At 37.8% G+C, this 21,222-nt stretch overlaps 1 protein-coding gene across 1 annotated transcript in view; it reads left to right on the top strand.

Moving 5' to 3' along the window:
- The window catches only part of LOC126252776 (E3 ubiquitin-protein ligase HECW2-like), a 188,730-nt gene extending 177,664 nt beyond the window's left edge, over positions 1–11,066 (top strand). Inside the window, exon 13 of the mRNA XM_049953705.1 lies at positions 7,205–11,066. Coding sequence (XP_049809662.1) covers positions 7,205–7,316 — 112 coding nt within the window. The 3' untranslated portion in view covers positions 7,317–11,066. The remainder of the gene's footprint in view (positions 1–7,204) is intronic.
- Positions 11,067–21,222: the final 10,156 nt, after the last annotated feature.

Here is a 21,222-nt window from a genome sequence, read left to right as displayed (position 1 = left end):
AGAGTGATGGCTGAAATGATATCATTTTCCATTTCTTTGAGTTGCCATCGTTTAAACCATGCCAGGCTGTTGCATTCTCTCTTCCTTTGACCTGGACGTTTTATGCACAGATTACTGACAGTAATCTAGTTAATTTAATTTAAAACTAGGTTTTATTACAGTAGATATTCTAAGTGAAACAACTCAAGCATCAAAATTACATAGAGACAGAATGAGTGGCCACTGCATACCTTCAATAAGCGAAATTCCAGGACAACTCATTAACGTACTAAAAGCAGAGAAAACTATTCCTATATTCAAATCAGAAAAGAGGATCACTGACTGTTGCAATGGGCTGGGTGCAGCAGCTTCACTTTTGTACCTCTACCAATCGTGAAATATGATTTTGTATACATTTCTGTGGCAATGTTTCATTGTTACTAGTGTTATGCAGCTGGAAGATGGCAACAGTGTTGCTGGCAGGGGCCTTCTTATATCGAGAACTTGTCTACGGCTTTCAAACTGAAAGTTCTCATTTCTGGTTACGGAAGATGCCACAACAAATTAATGTTTCCACAAAATGAAAATCACATTTATTCAATGGCACACAGACAGGCATGACTTAGAACCCATTAATATAATGATAAACATTTCATTTTGTAAAATCGTGTCGTTCTTTGTTCACTTTTATTATTTGTTGTTTGTCTCATTCACTCACATTACTGCAGCTATGGAGGCTTACTGAGCCATGAGGATACAGATACCAACTACAAAGCATAACTAACAGAAAAAGAGGCAATTAGTCTTTAACACTCACCTTTTTGTAGCATAAATTAATACGTGTTATATGAAGTTTTCTGGTATTAATGATAGTTTTAAAGCAAATAATGATATTCATGTGGCTGTTAGATGAAAATAAATTTTGTTCTTAGTATTTCTAAAATAGGACAGTCAGTATTCTTGAAAATAATACTTTTTGTTAATCTGCATCATCATAATCATCATCATTATCATCATAGTGAGGCATCTGATATCCCCTGTTGGAGTAAGGTCTTCTGCAGACTTTTACATTTATGCATCAATGTCACTTCTGCATGTTTTCTAACGTCATCCACTCACCTTTCATTAGGCCATTTTCTTGGTCTTATATCACCTCTTCAAATCCAGCAAAATAGTAACTTTCTCCATCTACATTTGTCATTTACCTGTTTCATTTCCATTATGGATGATGTTATGTCTTTGACTTCAGCCTGTCCTCTGTCATGTCTAGCCATTCTCAACGTCCATCACTCCATTGCTTGCCAAGGATGTCTTAGGTTTTGAATGTCTCTTGCATTAAAAGTCTCTATCTCACTGCTTTTAAATTAAAACTAGTAGCATGCACATTGCCCTTCAGGCACACAGAAAACTTGTTTTTGAAGGCCCTTTTTGGCTTACAACAAGCACTTCATTCCATTTTATTCTTCCGTTTTTATTTCATTTGCTGTCAGTCCAATCATTGACTTCACTTAACCTAATCTTACCAACTGGGTTACTGACTTCATTGTTAATTTGTACCATTTTTTGTATAATGTGTTGTTTATACACTGTCAAGTCACATTAATGTGACTACTTGTCAGAAGCCTGAATAACCACCTTTTGCAAAGTGAACTGCTGTGAGATGTGCAGGAAAAGTGTACTGACAGGGATATGGAGCCATGCCAATTCCAGTACCATGGCCAGCTGTGTTAGATTTCTTGGTTGAGGAACCACGGCACAAACAGCCTGATCCAGGTGGTCCCACAGATTCTCAATTGGGTTTAAATCTGGGGAGTTTGGTGGCCAGGGTAAATTGCTAAACTCATCCTAGTGCTCTTTCAACCATGAACATACACTGTGAGCTGTGTGACACATTACGTGTCCTGCTGGTAGATGCCATTGTGCTGAAGAAAAACAGATTACATGTAAGGGTAGCCGTGGCCTCAAGGATACATGCATACTTTTGTTGATCAATTGTGCCTTCCAGAGCGTCAAGATCACTCAGGGAATGCCTCCCTCCTCTGACCTGGACCCTTCCAGCAATTGTTGCAGGGTGTGCTTTTTCAGATGTTTCAAGCCATACATGCCAACAGTCATATGACTGATACATATCATAACATACAATTCATCTGAGAAGGCTACTTGTTGCCTCTCAGTGGATGCCCATTGCATTCATCTCTGATGAATAGCAGCCAGCATGTGTGCATGAACCAGATGCCTGTTGCAGAGGCCCATATGCAGCTGTATTCACTGAATGGTCATTGACAAGACACTGTTGATAGCCCCTCAATTCATCTGGACAGTCAGTTGCTCAACAATTGCATGTTTATTCGTTCATGCAAATCTCCGCAGCTGTCGTTCACCCCATAATCTGTGGCCCCTGATGCAGCACAGTTGTCTTGATGTCTGTTTTGGATAGTGCCATTTACCTATGCACAATATATTTTAACTATGGCAACACATGAACAGTTTACAAACTTATGTGGTTCAGGAATACTTCCACCCTTGGTCTGAAAGCTAATGATCATGCCCTTTTAGATGTAAGATAAATCACTCTGTTCCTACATTACAACAACAGCTGCACTGTTTCTGTGTCCCCCGACCCACTTTATGTACCTTCCACTGTTAGTGCTGCCATCTGCCATTTGTGAGTAGTTATTGCAAGTTGATGTCACACATAGGTGGTAGTCATGTTTATGTGACTTGACTGTGTACACTGTTTTAGTTTTATGTAACTGATTTTCAACCTTACTTTCAAACTAGCTCTATGAACTCTCTCCACTCATTATTGAATGTTATCTGCATTAGTGGCAAAAAGTATCGTGTCTTCAGTGACAAAAAACATGTTCAATTAACTCACATTCCTTCTCTGTTTTCCCAGTTTGGAACTTTCTCTAGAGCTGCTGAGAAAAACTTTACCAATGTGGAATCTCCTTTTCTAACACCTCTTTCAGTTATGAATATCTCATTACCCTGTCAATGTCTAATGGAAGCTGCAGCTTTGACACATATATTCTTCAGTGTACTGACATAGGTTGAACTGACGCATACTTTCTCAAGGGCTGTTAGCACAAACGTTGTTGAAATGTATAGAGAATCCTAGTCAAAGTGGTGATTCATACTCATTACCCTATTCTATGATATTGTCCAAAACTTGCAAGTATTCCTTTGTGCTACATCCACCTGTGATGCTTGCTCTTCCCTGTGCCTGATGTAAATCAATGTTTTCTCCTTAAAGATTTTGATAATTTGATGAGTACCATGTACATTAGAGACGAGGCCAAGAAATCTGTATTATATATCTTGTCTTCTCCTTCCTTTTAAAGTCCAACAGTTACAATGTTATTCCACTTTAGCGGATTTTCCTGCCCTCAGATATTCTTAAATAATGTTGTAAAATCCTTTTGTATTTTTTCCTGCAGCTTTAATCATTTCTTTTTAAATATCATGATGTCATGGTGTCTTTCCTATTTTCATATCTCAAATGACTGTATACAAAATATGTAGCCTTATTTCTGGATGCCACTATTTTCATTGTTAACTGTCTGTGTTTGCAAACCATCTCTTAAATTATGCAAACATTTAAAGAAGTCTTAAAATTCTCCTACAGTTTTGTCTCTATTGCTAGTTAGACCTACTGTGCCATTAGTCATGTTAACTGATGAAATTTGATGTCTACCCAACAAAATTTTATATTTTTTTCCATGGTCTTATTTTTTTCTGTTTCTTCACTTCTCAAGTTTTCATTATATCTTTTCACACCATCTCAAAGACATCACTGAAGAGTCTTTACTCTACTGTGTTCATATTATTGTTTTTGTTTCTTTACTAAATGCCTTGTTTCATTTGACATTCCTTTTTTTTTCACTATCTTCACACAAGCATTATCTGTTATTATCCAAAATACATTTTTAAACAGATGTAGTATAAGCATAATATTTAGTCTGATGTAATACCCTGTTCTTAAATAAATTTCCATAATCTACATTTTTTCTTCGTCCCTAATGAGCCTTTTTTCTCATCTATAGTTTTTTATTTTCTTGTCTTCATTTTAATTTGTGATTATTTTGCAATTTAAATGTGGTTTAGTACTGTAACATCCTGAATAGTCGGGTTCATTTGTAGTGCTATTGGTTATTTTCTGGAAGAACTGGTAAAAGCAATGACATTTTTCTTTCCAAATTCTAATAATGCGTGATCTCTATCATTTCTGATTGCATATCCAGAGTTTCCCACTGAATAATTTTTATTTAATTTATGTCTTTTTTTTCAAATTAAAATCCCTCATTATCCTCTTGTAGCGATATTTGCTGTTGTTTATATTTCTGTAATTCATCAGAGAAGTTTACCTCCTTATCTTAATGCAAGAACATTTTTGCATAGATTTGATTTCCATAGAATAACATTTGTTTATTTTTAGGACAAACCTTTGTATTCTGATCAAAATTCCTTCAGTTGTACTATTCATTTGAATTTTCTTGTCTACAATAAAGGCTACACCTGAGTATACCCCGTTTTGTGTTCTTCTTGAGTAATACACCCAAATTTCTGACAACTCTACTATGCATCATTTTATCTCTTCAAGATTTTCTTCCAACATCACTACACTATCTGCAAGTCATTGTCCATAAATAAAACATAGTAGATGTAGCTGGGTTTCAAAGGTCCACGTTATTGTCTGTTTAGCAAAACTTCAAGTGTCAAGATGGGGATGCAAAAGCAGCTGGGCAAACCCCATGGTCTGAAGCCACAGCTTGATTATCCTCAGTCCCAATAGTCTTTCACCTGGGTCAGACTACTGAAATTCCAGGAACTTTCACATGGCAATACCAGCAACTTTATCCTAGCCTAACAGGGCTTGAAGATTTTGGCAAGATACATGAACAGAGTAAACCTTAGTAGAAGTATGCTCTCAACAGTCTCATCTGAGACCTATTTGGCTATAAATGTCAGAGCATGAGATCAAGACAAGCAGTTGTCATAATTTTCATATACCAGTAGTTACATCATGTTGTCATTTTAATTTGTGTCCCTGTAACACATTCAGTTATAAGAGTGTCACACTCAGTCTGCATTGTAGATTGGTGAGCAGCCTACCCACATTTTTCCCTTCAAGTGATTACACAATAAATCATTGTTTAATTCACGAAGATGTCATTTTAGAATTATAATATATTCCCATACTCCCTTCTAGAACTTTCAGAGACACAGGCTTTGACATTGCATTAAGTCATATAACCACATATGAATCGAACAATGGAAACTGCAGGTAGGAATATCATCAACAATATAGGAAAAGATAGATTGCTACTTACCATAAAGATGGCACGTTAAGTTGCAGACAGGCATAATTAAAACACTTACACATATGCTTTCAGCCACAGCCTTTGTCAGAAAAAGAGACACACACACACACACCATCCATTCACACAAGCAAGCACACCTCACGCACACATAACTGCCAACTCTGGCAGTTTGGACTAGAATGTAACTATCTTGTGGAATTGAAGCAGCAATCTGGAGGGGGTGGGAAAGGGGAAGGGATAGCAGTGTACAGGTAAGGGGGAGAGTGCAGGGACTGGAATGCCAACAGGCATTGGTTGTGGGGTAAATGAGGAGTGGGGAAAGATGAGCGGGTGCATTGGCAAATGGCAGCAAACAAAGAGGGTGGGATGTGATAGGACAGAGGCGGATAGAAACTGTTGGGCAGAGGGTGTGGGGACAGAATCTTACCATAGGTCGAGGCTGGGATAATTACAGGAGTGGAGAATATATTGTAAGGATAACTCCCATCTGTTCACAAAAGCTAGTCATGGAGCAGAGGACCCAGGGGGCTCAGGTAGCAAAGCAGCCATTGAAGTGAAGCATGTTACGTTCAGCTGAATGTTCTGCCACCAGGTGGTCTACTTTGCTCTTGGCCACAGTTTGGCAGTGGCCATTCATCCTGGTGGACAGCTGGTTGGTAGTGACACCAATATAAAAAAAACTGTGCAATGATTGTAGCAGAGCTGGTAAATGACATGGCTGCTTTCACAGATGGCCCAGTCCCTGATGAGATAAGACAAACCCATGACAAGAATGCAATAGGAAGTGCTGGTTGGATGTATTGGGCAGGTCTTGTATCTGGGTCTTCCACAGGGATAAGATCCTCGTGGCAAGAGGTTAGGATTGGGAGTGGCATAGGGATGGACTAGGATTTTGTGGAGGTTGGGTGGGTTATGGAACACCACTCTAGGAGGGTTGGGAAGGATCTTGGGTAGGGTGTCCCTTAGGGCATGATGATAGATAATCAAAACCCTGGCAAAGAATGTGGTTCAGTTGTTTTAGTCTGGGTTGGTACTGGTGACAGAGAGGGTATTCCTTTATGGCTGGTACTTGGGGGTGGTGGAAGGATTTGGGGTGTTAGGGGAAATGGCACATGAGATCTGTTAGTGGACCAGGTCTGGGGGATAGTGGCTGTCTGTGAAGGCCTTGGGGCGAGGCCCTCAGCATACTGAAGTTTGAGTCAGCCAGCAGAAATACTGAGTTATACATAAGATCTAGAACAAAAAGGTTTTTATCTGTTTGCTGTAAAAGGTGTTTGGAGAACAGAAATACATGACTTTGATGCGCAAGGAGACTATATTTTTGTACATTTTGTAAATGCTACCTGTGAGTATTCATTATTTGTAGGTGCTTCTCAAATGTCATTTGTTGGTAGGACTCCTGTTTTACAATCCATTTCTTTGCTTCACAGCTCAGAAAGTTCTGTTGGTGTCACATCTCTACTTTGTTATCACTTTGCCTTTGAATATTCTTCATATCCCTTACTGGTATGATCATTTAATGTTGCAATGGCAATGTGTGAGTTGATTATTCAAGAATACATATTTGAATATACATTACTATCAAGTCTGTGTTGCTCATAAAATTTGTCATTATCTAGTAATGTGGTTTCATTGCAGCTCTTTTTTTTCTGCCATCATTATAGGAGTTGTAACTGTAACTGATGATATCAATAAAATGCCATGAACTCTGCAGTGTTATTTTAGTGAACTTAAAAATAGTGGGGATGGCGGAGGTTCTAGTATAAGGTTACTGTTGCCACAAGTCTCATTTTAAGCATCTTTCTTCCTTCTTATTCACTTTCAGAAACTGTAATTATTTGTAAAAATAATTTTCAGTGTGTATTTTCTTTTGTACATAAAAGATTTGTTTTATGTTTTAGGGCTCACACGTGTTTTAACCGTCTGGACCTGCCACCATACCCTACACCAGAAGTACTTTATGAGAAGTTACTTCTGGCAGTTGAAGAGACAAACACATTTGGTATAGAATGAAATGTCAAAATGTTATAAAGTAGCACATTGGTAGAAATACAGCAAATTGTGACCAAAGAAAGCTGCCGTATGAGGGCTACTCATCAGGACAGCATGTGTGATGAGTTGTGAAGTCTGTTTTGTTATGCTGGAAACAGCATATTCAGCAGTGTACATTGTTAACTAAATTCTCAGGCATATTGAATCAGCTGCATTAGCTATTGAGTTTTGCATCTTTGTGTGTAATTTAAGATGTGCAGTTCAGGAAGAGTTCCCTTTATGAGTTTTGTGGCATTTAGTATTTTATTTTTCTGTAGAATCGCCTGTTATATCACTTACAGTTACAGGTCAGATATACGATGTTACAGCTAGTTACCAAAGCTGGAAGAGGTTAAAAGACTTAATAGTGATATTTTATCAACATAATTAATATTTGTGTAAAATGAAACAAGTATCTTGCCTGTTACAATTCACTTGTGCATTGACTGGTACTTTGCTTTTTGTATGGGAGATTTTAGCCAAGGGCTATAGTTAATCTATTGTCAGTGAAATGTGGCAAATGAAATACAGCATGGTCAGTGATCTGTTCCATGTAATGTGTACATGAAAATCATTAAGATATTTTACAAGAGAAATTTATTTTGTATTGTAAATTTTTCCTCTGTTTGAAATGTGAAAAATAAGAAATATATTAGCTTGCTTCCCCATCAATTCTCAGGTCCCAAAGTTTCGGACAAAGCTTGCTATTTTACTATGAGCATGCACACAAAAAATTTATATGTATTGATTTTTGATCAGCAAAGAAATTGCAAATGTTCATATTAAACATTTCTTTCATATAAATGAATACTTCTCTCTTGTTGTGAGTACTTTAATTATGAATATCCAGCTCTCTGCATTGTCATAGCATAAAAATTTAAATACTTTGCTGCAAACAGTGTAATAATGCGGCAGTTATTTTTATATCCATATTAAACATAGACTGAGATGTTTCTCAATGTAAAGATTTATGCTGTAAGCAGTGGTATGAAACTGTGAGACAGAAACACAACTACAAAACTTTATCAGGATACCTAAATTAGTTGACTGCAGATTTTTTAGTCTCCTTAGATAATGCTTCATGTAGTTGATTGCATTATCACTGAATTTTCATATAAAGATTTACTGCATAAGTGCTGAGTAATTTCATATAAAATGAATATGTCACATAGAGACTTTCAAAAAATGTTTGTTGTACACTGAAATTTTGCAGTTGTTGACAAGAGATGTTAACAGCTCAAGAATTGAAGCTATCTCTGTCACCTTTGCTGAATCAGCAAGACATTTTGCTACGCATTCCGGCCAACCAGTGCTTGCCTTGAATATATATTTAAAAATTAAACAAAATAAATGACATTAAAGTGTTTAGAAAACTAAATTTATGTTGCGTCCACATATTTTATTCAGCACAGATTTCTAAATGGAACAGCTTTAAGTATTCATTTCAAATAAGAGAGGTGCATCAACAAGGGGCCAACAATCTTGACAAATTTGAGATGGAATACTTTGCATGTTTCTTTCAAGTTACAGCTTTTGCAAATATGCTAATACATGTTTACTTGTAATTAATATCATCTGAAACAAATATTTTTGAATTAACTGGTATTATTTTTACTTTCAACCTCATTTGATTTCTGCTTTATATGCTACTCGTTTTTAGTATTAAAAGAAACTACAATAAATTCTTGTCATTCCAGTTCTGTAATTATTGAATTTCTTGAGCTTTATACAAAATGTAGACATACTGAGTTTGTCTATTTACAAGCTTGCAATACATGTTTTACATAATGTATGCTTTCAGAATTTTGTTAGGTTTGTTTGTTTATGCAGTAATTCACAATATTAAAGAACACAAATTATTTGTGCCTGAAGATTATCATGTTCCAACAAATATAATAATATACCAATTTCTTTGGTGCAGCTAAATTCATTAGTAGCTGCACTTCTAAGTGTCTTTATTGGGATTGCTCAAAATTTAAATACAGTAGTATTTGCATGTAGTACTAAATCAGCTATAATTCCTAGTCAATTACACTCTCATACAGCACATTATGATTGCTTCAAAGCAAAATATTGTATTCAAGCAATATAATATTTATCTTCCTCATAAATACGTTTATTTGTTTCATTATTTGATGATACTACATTGAATGCTGCTCCTTTTTGTTCTTTTATTATTTTTATTCCTAGCTCACCTGGCAACTGTAGAAATAAACTTCTTTTTGCCATACAGAGGTTAGACATTTCTGTTTCATTATGATTAGAGAAGGGAGGTTTTGAAATTCTCTTCATGGCTACATACAATTGTACCATATTATTCACCAAACCATTTCTTGAAACTTGAATCTCTGTGTCACAACATATGATTTCAACAAACCTGGCAAAATTCTGAGGCTGTATATACTTCAGTATTACTGCACTCACACACTAGTTGCTATGTCCTCTAAAGAGGCTTTGAAAATATAACAGCACATTTTTGATGTCCATTATATGATTACATGCACTGAAACTGCATGCAGCACTGTGAATTTTTAAGCATTTTTCAACATGCTAAGAATTATACAGTCTCACAATATTATTGTTGTTGTTGTTGTTACTGTTATAAATGTATGTGGCTAGTTCAGTATATACTGTAGGGTATGTGTGGTGTCATTCTGTCATTTTTGTTTTATTTATACATATGTCTTTGATTTTATACTTTTGGGACATGAAAGAAATTTTCCTTTTAGAATCACTATTATCCACTTACTGTTGTATAGATAGAGGAAAGCAAAACTTTGTAGTATGCTTTTGACAATTCATTTAAAATTAGTCTAATTTTCAAAAATTTAATATTTAAAAAAATTATCTTGAGGACGTGCTGTTTGTGTTCATAAGTATTTAGACTGGTAAGCCGCACTATAATTCAAAGGCTCTGAAATTGATATTTTCATAAAACAAGCTGTGTGTATGATCAAGAATATTGTGTTGTAATCACCTAGGGGAAGTACAGGTATATTGGTCTTAGAATGACAGAACTGTTTCATAAGCAGCAGGAATGGACATAGTATTTACAAACTTACAGCTTAAACAAAGAAGTGATGTGAAAATTTTATTGGTTGTTATTCTTGTGCAAGGTTTGTGTGTTTATTTGTAAATCACAGAGCAATATGATTGTGTGACAAATGGTTATTTTCAGGGAAACCTAATATCAGCAGTCTAAAAACAATTCTAGTTTACTCGAAAGTGTTTAATGCAATGCTTTTTACGTCTTGTTTAATCTGCTTTGTTCTTTTGTACAAAACTTGGTGGCTGAATTATTCTTCCATTTATCACTTGACATTGTTCCTAATTTGTTGCTTCTCTTAATGCCTATCATTTTTTCTCCACATTTATTTGAGAAATGTTCTCTTGTGAGAAGATGTGATGTAATGTGACAAAATGTGGAAAATGTGTGTGAAGAGATTGTGAATAGGCTTAATTAATGTGATCATCCTTCAGTACTAGTCAAGTAAGATTATTTATACTTAATATAGTTATATATACATATATGAGCATGTGTGTATGTGTGTATTGTTTGTGTCAAATATGTAAATCTTTCGTGTACAGTCTATGTAGATAATTCATTTCTTGCTGTGCAACTGTATGCACACTCACCATGTTGCGTAGTAGCATGTTATTATTTATTTCATTCATTGTTTACAGTCATGGCCAGATATAACTTTTTTTGAAATATTAAATGCTGTTACTGAATTACAATTTTGTTCTTTTTCCCCTTCTCTTTATTTAATATTGAGGCTTATGCCTGTTCAGAGGTCAAAATAAAAAACAGATGTGGTGTCAAATGTGTCTGTTTTAGTTAAAATGAATAAATAGGAAGCACTTTACCAACCAGCATGTGTGCTGACATTGGTGAGCCACCACTGAATGTGTGACACACATAAAGGGATGGCCAAGTCACATAAGATTTGTACCTTTGGGTGGATAGAAATCTCAACTTTTGAAGATTTATTAATTCTTCTCTATTTAATCTCCCCACAAATTTACACATTTTCAGCTAATGATGTACAACTTGCTCTATGCCATGATTGTAGTAGTCCTGAGTTTGACTCAGAAAAAGTTTTTTGCTGCCTCATTGTTACTGGAAAAATGTTGTGCACACAGCGGTTCCTTTATTTTCCACATCAACACTCTGCAAAACACTGCTACAGGCATGACAAAGGGTGTTTCCCGTTGTACCACTTACTAGGGTTTTTGCATGGAAGGTGGGCAGGATTTCAGTGACTCTCTGCAAGCTGCGAACAGTGTAATCTTCCAGAATGAGATATTCACTCTGCAGCAGAGTGTGCACTGTTATGAAACTTCCTGGTAGATTAAAATCTTGCCTTTTGGTCCTGATAGAAGTGATACTCATGGGGCTTGACTTGAAGATAGTCAGTTTGAATCCCTGTGATTGAAGAAATTTTGAGCACCTTTACATGTGTGAGAGCATTTGCAGAGGTGGTGGCATAAAGTTTCTGATCACCAGATATCGTGCCACTGTTCTGGATTAAATTCCAAATCTCTCTGCAGTGTTTTATGGAATGAGGGCACCAACACAGTTGCTAAACTCATTGGAAACCTCAGTATTATTTGAGAGCAGTAGGCTATATGGTGGCACCTGGGCTAGACATCTCCCTTCTTTCATCATCATCCAACACAAATGTGACTACACTGAAACACATCCATTACATTCACCTGCACTTGATGGATAAACTTAAGAGAACTGTCGTACAATGTGAGAAAAGAGGCATTGTGCCTACTGATAAGGCAGCTGAACCTACCTCTCAGGATCATTAGCCAATGTGTCATAAGACTCTTGTTGTAACCTTGACTTCAAAGCTAACAGCATTTATGGAACACAAATAAACATATGTAACAACAGATTAAAACTGTTTATTAAGTTCACTAAACCAATCAATAACAAATTTGGACGGGAATTAATATAAGCCGTAGTTCCAGGTTAATATGTAAAACTGAAACTGATGTATGTCCAAGCATTACTACTTCACAATGCAGACATAATAGTAGTTATAATATTAATTGAAGTTACATTAAGCCAGGTGCTGGCAGAAACCAGATGCTCACCAGTCCAAGCACTACATGCAAGAAGTCAAAATCAGTCCAGGTTAATAGCAGTGGGGGTTGTAGTTCACATGTAGAGGCAAATAAGTCAAATAATACCAACTGAGAGAGTGTCTTCCACCGGATGGTCTCAAATTCATATGCAACAGAAGTTATGTGACGACTCTGCAATATCAGCAAGTGCACGTGTTGGATGTTGGCAGAGTTATACATATTAAAGTGTCCATATATTCCATTTGCATGTCTGGTGAGGTTAATAAATCCTTCCTTCCTTGAACTGGCATGTAGAGACTGTAACTGCCCGTCCAGTGAGGGGGAGGGCAATTTTTGTGAAAGTGGCCATGCTCTGGGCTACTCAAAGATGTCCAGGGCCACTGCCAACAGTGGTGTTGGATCCAAAGTGTCTTGCATAGGGCTAGAGATTTCTGGGAGCATACGTATCCCTGTGGGACATGGTAGGTCCAGTGATTCAACCATCAGTGAAGCTAGATCAGTGTCCATGGGTGTGCCCATCAGCTCACGGGAATGGAGGGGGGGGGGGGGGCAGGGCACCATCTTGCTTTTGTGTCGTGGAACGCTGAATCTACGTGGGACTCCATCTAAATTTGAATGCCCACACCAGTGCACATCCACATAGTGTAGCTCCATCTGCTTCTTGTTCTGGGGTGTAAACAGGAGATCCAGAAACATCCTGTGAAGATGCCCACATAGGAGCTCTGCCAGACTTCTGCCTTTGGCAGGTGTTAACCTTTCAGAGGACAGGAATCCGTTTAATGCTGAAGTTAATTTAGCAGGACATTTGCACTTGAGTAGTTTGGTTTCAGGCATGAGTGTTGCATTGCAGTGACACAGTGCTCCGCTGCAGACCGTTAACAAAGGCCAGAGCATACACATTAGGCTTCCAGATAGGTGAGTGGCTTCACGATTTTTCAAATCGTAGACAGCAAGTGTTGATTAGAGGTAAGGACAACACTGGGAGTGTCACTGTGAAGTGTGATAGAACTGCAAGATCTGATGGATAGGGTGGGCAGCAGTTGTGACTATTTGTTGATGACACTGTAGTGTGTGAGAAAGTGTCAGTACTGCGTGACTATGAGAAGGTTCAGTAAAACTTAGACAGAATTTCCATTTGGCTTGGGTGTTGAGCAACCATAAACCACAAACACACACACTATTTGATGTGATGAATGGCAGCTTCCTCTAAATGCAGAAAAATGTAAGTTGATGCAAATGAGTAGGAAAAATAATCCTCTGATCTTCAAATATAGTATTAGTGATATACTGTTTGACACACTCATGTCAGTTACATACCTAATGGTAATGACACAAAGGAATTTGAAATGAAATGGGCATGTAAAGTCAGTAGTAGGGAAGGTGAATGGTAGAGTTTAGTTTATTGGGACAGTTCTAGGAAAGTGCAGCTCATCTATAAAGGAGATTGTGTATATAACATTTGTGTGACCCATGACTGAATGCTGCTTGAGTGTTTAGGATCCCCAACAGGTCAGGTTGAAGGAAGAAATTAGAGGTGCGCTGCTAGATTGTTACCAGTAGGTTTGACCAAAGTATGGGTATTACAGAAGTGCTCCATAAACTCAAATGAGAATCCATGGAGGGAAGACAACAGTCTTTTTCTGAATCACTACTGAGAAAGTTTTAGGAAACTAGCATTTGACTCTGACTGCAGAATGATTCTACTGCCATGTGGATCTCGCACAACAACTACAAAGACAAGATAAGAGAAATTAGGGCTCATATGGAGACACACAGGCAGTTATTTTTCTCTCACTCCCTTTATGAATAGAATACGAAAGGGAATGACCAGTAGTGGTATAGTGTACCTTCTGCCTTGCACTGCATGGTATCATGCAGAGAATATACGTACATGTATAGTGAGGTCCTCGTAGATGTTAGAACAGAAATCTTCCATCTCTCTTTCCAAGCTTTCTCCAGGAGAAAGGATTACATTGCAATAGGACATCATCTTCCCACACAGGTCTGTGGGACTTCAGGTGGGAGTGTGGATTGTTATCCACCATAATGTGGATCAGAAGTACTTGTGGAACTTTGGTAGCATGAAACTTGTGACATTTTTTAATTGCAGCCTGTTGTCTTCTTTGGTCCGGCAGACTGAAGTCTGTAAGGGTGTGGAGCCAATGTGTCTGTGGGGGTGTCAGTTTTCCAGTTAAATGTACATTGACTGATTTAGACTGACATGTACTGGTGTGCCTACAAGTGGAAATCAAATTTGACTCTGGTGGTATATTTGTCATTGAAATTCATACTGTAGTGACTTCTTTTTCCCTGGGATCCTTCTTGAATTTCTGCATATACTACAAATTCACCACATTTTCCTTCCCAAATATATAAATTATTCACTGGTTTCAATAATTCATATGCAGAATCTATTTATTATAATTTACACAGCTCACGCTTTTCTGAACTGAACTGAACTGAACTGAACTACACTTGTAAAAAACTTAAAGCAGTGTAAAAAGGATATTACAGCCACAAAAAATACAAGGAATTATGGTGCAGTGTTTTTCTGAACATTTTTTAAGTTTATAAAGCTGTCTATATGATAAATTAAAAAAATAAAAATACACACAGATTGAATACAGTTTACACAAAACCAGTGTCCTTAAATAATAGATTTTAGGCCTCCCTGTGGCTGGTGATATTACAAGAATCACATGTAACCAGGCCATCTCAACAAGTACAATTTCAAAAAATTGCACATACCCACTGCCAGAAGATGGAATATTTACAACTCCAAATACCCTGCAAACTTTAACAACATACACATTAAAGTTCAAACTAGAAATTGATAAGGTTTGCAGACACATCGAGCTCATTAATAGAGTATGTTCCTTCAAATGCACCCACTGACAGACAAAAAAAAATCAGAATGTGAACATTGTTATCTTAGACCATTTATGGCAAACAATTGAACTGGGAGATGAGGTGTAGAACGAAGACAACATAGTGGTTGAATTTAGTTTGTATAAACTAGGGTATTTCAGCAGGCTATCATTCTTGTGAAAAATAGAAAAGGTGGTAATTATGTGGAGGACACTTTACTGAGAATGTTACACACCAGCTGTCAACTGCGTAATATTGTTACCACAACATTTCAGGACTATATAATTCCATTATCAAATGCTTAAAACTTCTGTGGCATTAGACACCATCAAAAGTAAAAACTGAGTCTTGAGAGTGTAACAGGCCAACATGAGATGTTCTAGAAAGAGCTATATGTTTGACAATGCATGTTTGCTGCTGGTTTTTACTTTTGATGGTTCCTAATCACACAGAAGTTTTAAGCACTCGATAAGCGGTGACATAGTCCCAAAAAACATTGTGCTAACAATATCACATGTTTGACAACTAGTCCATAACAGTCTCAGTACAAGTTCATGAGACAGTTACACACAACAGGTAATGTAGAGAACAGCTGAGAAGACAGCAGGAAAATCACTTAAGACTTGCACTGCAGATACTGTGAAAATGGAAAATGCTACTGATGTGCAGTTTTCACAGAATGGATTGATAGTCAGGGGTTCGTATTGTTAGCCAATTGACAGATTGTTATAATACATAGAAAGTGTATTTTTTGTGCAAACATACACTTTTTAAATAGAACAATGCCTATTGACATTAATACACTAAAAGTAGGGTAAATTAGAATGTCAGTGATGTTTGTTGCAGGATTCTAGTGTAGTCATTTATGAAATATCATATTTTGAGAAGTTTCCACACTGACACTTGTCTGTGCCATTCAACCTGTGTAGTTTCCATGTACACTGTTGGTTATGTTTGCTTACAGTGTGCTTCTGTGTTCCTTAAGTGCACTGCAGTGTGCTTGTTAGTTAGTGTGTGACAGTCCAAGCAGTAGGTTGTGAGTGGATAATAGGATTTTCCAAGGCAGAGAAAGCCAGCATGCTCATGGTGTATGGAGAGAGTAGGAAGAATCCTGTTTGTTCTTGTACTGCATATGCGCTAAGATATCCCAACAGATGTCAGCCATATCAGCAATTATTTACCAACCTCTTCAGCCATTTATGTCAAAGAGATAGTGTAACACATAGACAACATAACAGAAGGAAAAAAGTGATGACACAAGAGGGAAAATTAATGTTCCTGTTGCTGTTGATCTACATGTTACCTCCCACACAATCGCACAAGGAAGTGGCACGAGTAAGGCAAGTGACCTACGCATTCTCCATTGAGAATTCTCAATCTCTCTCCATCGAGAGCTGCATGGAAACAATCAAGAGCAGCATGGAAATGATTATGAGAATCATGTTAACTTCTGTACATGTGCATTAAGACAAGATACTCCAGAGGTATCATGTATTTTGTTTAGCAATGAAGCCACATTTACCAATCATGGAAAGGTAATCTGCCAAAATGCGCATTATTGATCTGTTGACAATGCCCATCGTCTTTGTGAAGTGGAATGTCAGCGTCCATGGAGTGTAAATGTGTAGTGTGTAATAGTGAACCATCAGCTCATAGGTCCATTTTTCACAGAAAGAACCCTGAACGTGCACACCCTGATAACAGACCCTCTTCCATGGATGCTAGGAGACATTCCTCTGCAGACTAGAAGGAACCTGTGGTGCCAACATGATGGCTGTCCAGGCCGTAGTGCATGAAGTACTACAGCATATCTTCATGAACTGTTTCCAAATCGTTGGACTGGATGCAGAGGACCTGTACCTTGGCCAGCCCATTCCCTGGATTTGATGCCTCTAGTCTTTTTTCTGTGGAGAAAGCTGAAAGGCATTGTCTACAAGGACATACCAACTATGCCCATTGGTATGCAATGATGTATTACTGCAGCCTACTCGGGCATCTCCCTGAAATGCTAGCACATGTGCAGCAGTTGTTCAAATACTGGACTGGGAGCGTGTATTGCCACTGCTGGTGCTCTGGTCATTTCGAACACAACCTTTGGTATGTCTCGTGACTCGTCAGAATCCACATAACTAGTGTCTGCACTAGTGATGTTTTTTATTATGTGCTACCACAGATATTGTTAAGTGTTGGTGTGGGGACTTCACAAAATATGTTATCTCTTAAACAACTCACACACAGAACCGTGCAACAAACACCACTGATATTCTAATTTAACCTATTTTTAGTTCGTTAATGTCAATAGGCAATGTTCCATTAAAAAACGTGTGTGTTTGCACAAAAAATACTAGTTCCAAGTGTTGTTACAATATGTTGATTGGTTGACAATACAAGCTCCTGACTGCCAATTCATTCTGTGAAAACTGTACATCAATAGCACTTTCCATTTCCACAATATTTGTGATGCAAGTTTCACCTTGTGTATTGAGTCACAACATAAATGTAGATACCAGTCCACCACAAAAAAATTATATACAAATTCTGTGCAGCTTAAGTTAATAGTTTAGTCATGAAAGATGAATTTTGTGTAAGCTGCAGAGAACTGAGTGTAAAAAAAAACATTTTTCCTGCTTCCATACAATGTAAATGGTGCAGTTTTCACCTGTCAGATGACAAATTACAAGATATCAAGAAACACTACAATATGCCACTGAAAATGGGCATGAGACAAGATACCAGTCTCTCTCAGTAAAATTTCAAAAACAAATTCTACGCAGCTGATATTTGCTGGGTTTTGTGTCAGTTGCAGAGAATCAAGGGTACAAAACATATATGTACCTTCCAAAAGGTATCTGTATGTCAGACTGTTAGTGGTAAATCAAACAAAAAATTGATCTTCATGGATATTAAAAAAAGTTAGAAAGTAACTGAGAGAATTATATGAAAATTAACAAGAAGATAAAGGACAGGCCAGTGATGAAGCTTACAAGAACAAGAAGAAAGCATACATGTCAATGATAATAGATGAAGCAAAAGCAGTCTAGCTATAGAATACTAGAAACAGAGACGCCTTCTAACACCTCTAAAACGCTCTGGAATTATGTAAAATAGAAAAAAATAATCACATCTTAAAATGTATCTGCTATAGCAAGAAAAACATAATTTATTGAACATAGTACTTTACAGAGCAACACTTAAGATACAATGAAGTAAGAGTTGTGGTTCACACTGTACACAATGACTGGACAACAGTAAATAGCCTAATACAGGTTACATAATAGGCCGACCATGTGTTCACTTCCTTTTTGTCCTCTTTCCTAAGAGTCTGTTTTTGTGAACATTGTTGTCTCTGGTTGACATTTCCTTCTCTAGGACATTGTGTTATGTTATTTGCCTGTTCTTGCATTATTTCTTATTTTGCCGAGAAGTTTTTCCTTTGTTGCCTATTCTGCTATTCAAGTAGTGATTTTGGTATTTTGTATGTGTCGTGTTTGGTCACATTGCCCGTGCCAGGGAGAAGAAAAACGTGGTTAATAGTTCTATGCCTGCAGCTTTGTGTAGGGCTGCTCTGGGGAAGAGCATTGGCACATGAAGAGCTCTCCTTAGAGCTCTGTTTTGTACTTTCTGTAATTGGTCTACCATCAGTCTGGCTGTGAAGCCCCATACAGGGCATACATATTCTAGTATCAGCCTAATTAGGCTTTGATAGAACACTACACCTGTGCTGGGATCGAGAGAACTGCTGGAGTTCAGGGCTGGGTACAGTATGTGCATCCTGGTGAAAGCAATTCTGTGAAGCTCCTCAATGTGGCACTTCCAAGTCAGGCGTTTGTCAAGTGTGATACTGAAATGCCTCGCAGAGTTTCTCCAAGGGAGAGTTTGGCCATGCAGTTTTAGCAGTTGATAGGGTCTTCTTGGAGGATGGCATTTGCCATGATGTCTGGTGAGCAGCAAGGCTTGTGTCGTCTCAGAGCTGAGGGTGATGTGCCATTGCTATGCCCAGTTTTTCATCTTGTTTAGAGCAATTTGCATACTTCTTGTAACCAGGTTCCTGTTTGTTGAACAGGAGAAGAATGCAGTGTCATCTGTGTATTGCACAGTGTATACATGCTGTGTCATTGGAATGTCAGCAGCGCACACATTGTAAAGGACAACCCCAGGACTGAACCTTGGGGCACGCCTGAACTGATTCTTCTCCTGGTTGACAAGGATCTATTGATCTTAACTGCAAAAGTGCCACCAGAGAGATAGTTTGTCACTATTTTGACAATCTTTATGGGGAAGCCTAGGTTGCACATTTTGTGTCGTGACTCAGTGTACCAGACGGAGTTGAAGGCTTTTGCTACATCTAGTAAGACAACCCTGCAATAGACCTTTCAGCTGAAGCTTTCTGTGACTGCTTCAGTGACACTCATAATTTTTTTGGGCAACACAATGTTTTTGCTGAAAGCCTAACTGAAATTTTGGCAATATTTGCACTCATCTAATATAAGAATTCTTTACAGACGAATGGGAAAACTGGTAGAAGCGGACCTCGGGGAAGATCAGTTTGGATTCCGTAGAAATGTTGGAACATGTGAGGCAATACTAACCTTACGACTTATCTTAGAAGAAAGATTAAGGAAAGGCAAACCTACGTTTCTAGCATTTGTAGACTTAGAGAAAGCTGTTGTCAATGTTAACTGGAATACTCTCTTCCAAATTCTGAAGGTGGCAGGGGTAAAATACAGGGAGCGAAAGGCTATCTACAATTTGTACAGAAACCAGATGGCAGTTGTAAGAGTCGAGGGGCATGAAATGGAAGCAGTGGTTGGGAAAGGAGTGAGACAGGGTTGTAGCCTCTCCCTGATGTTATTCAATCTGTACATTGAGCAAGCAGTAAAGGAAACAAAAGAAAAATTCGGAGTAGGCACTAAAATTCATGGAGAATAAGTAAAAACTTTGAGGTTCGCCTATGACATTGTAATTCTGTCAGAGACAGCAAAAGACTTGGAAGAGCAGTTGAACGGAATGGACAGTGTCTTGAAAGGAGGATATAAGATGAACATCAACAAAAGCAAAACGAGGATAATGGAATGTAGTCAAATTAAATCGGGTGATGCTGAGGGAATTAGATTAGGAAATGAGACACTTAAAGTAGTAAAGGAGTTTTGCTATTTAGGGAGTAAAATAACTGATGATGGTCGAAGTAGAGAGTATATAAAATGTAGACTGGCAATGGCAAGGAAATCGTTTCTGAGGAAGAGAAATTTGTTAAAATCGAGTATAGATTTAAGTGTCAGGAAGTCGTTTCTGAAAGTATTTGTATGGAGTGTAGCCATGTATGGATGTGAAACATGGACGATAACTAGTGTGGACAAGAAGAGAATAGAAGCTTTCGAAATGTGGTGCTACAGAAGAATGCTGAAGATAAGGTGGGTAGATTACGTAACTAATGAGGAGGTATTGAATAGGATTGGGGAGAAGAGAAATTTGTGGCACAACTTGACTAGAAGAAGGGATCGGTTGGTAGGACATGTTTTGAGGCATCAAGGGATCACAAATTTAGCATTGGAGGGCAGCGTGGAGGGTAAAAATCGTAGAGGGAGACCAAGAGATGAATACACTAAGCAGATTCAGAAGAATGTAGGTTGCAGTAGGTACTGGGAGATGAAGAAGCTTGCACAGGATAGAGTAGCATGGAGAGCTGCATCAAACCAGTCTCAGGACTGAAGACCACAACAACAACAACAATATAAGTCTGCAACTCGTGGTCCAGTGGCAAGCATTGCTGCCTCTGGATTGCACGGTCCTGGGTTTGATTCTCGGGCGGGATGGGGATTTTCTTCACCCAGGGACTGAGTGTTGTATTGTCCTATTTACTTCATCATCATTCGGTAAAGTGACACAAAGGGTGCTGGTAACTATTCAGTTGAGTACCCCACAA

The sequence above is a fragment of the Schistocerca nitens genome, chromosome 4 (assembly GCF_023898315.1).
Source record: "Schistocerca nitens isolate TAMUIC-IGC-003100 chromosome 4, iqSchNite1.1, whole genome shotgun sequence".
Classification (NCBI taxonomy): Eukaryota; Metazoa; Arthropoda; class Insecta; order Orthoptera; family Acrididae; genus Schistocerca; species Schistocerca nitens.
This window is presented reverse-complemented; position numbering and strand designations above follow the sequence as displayed.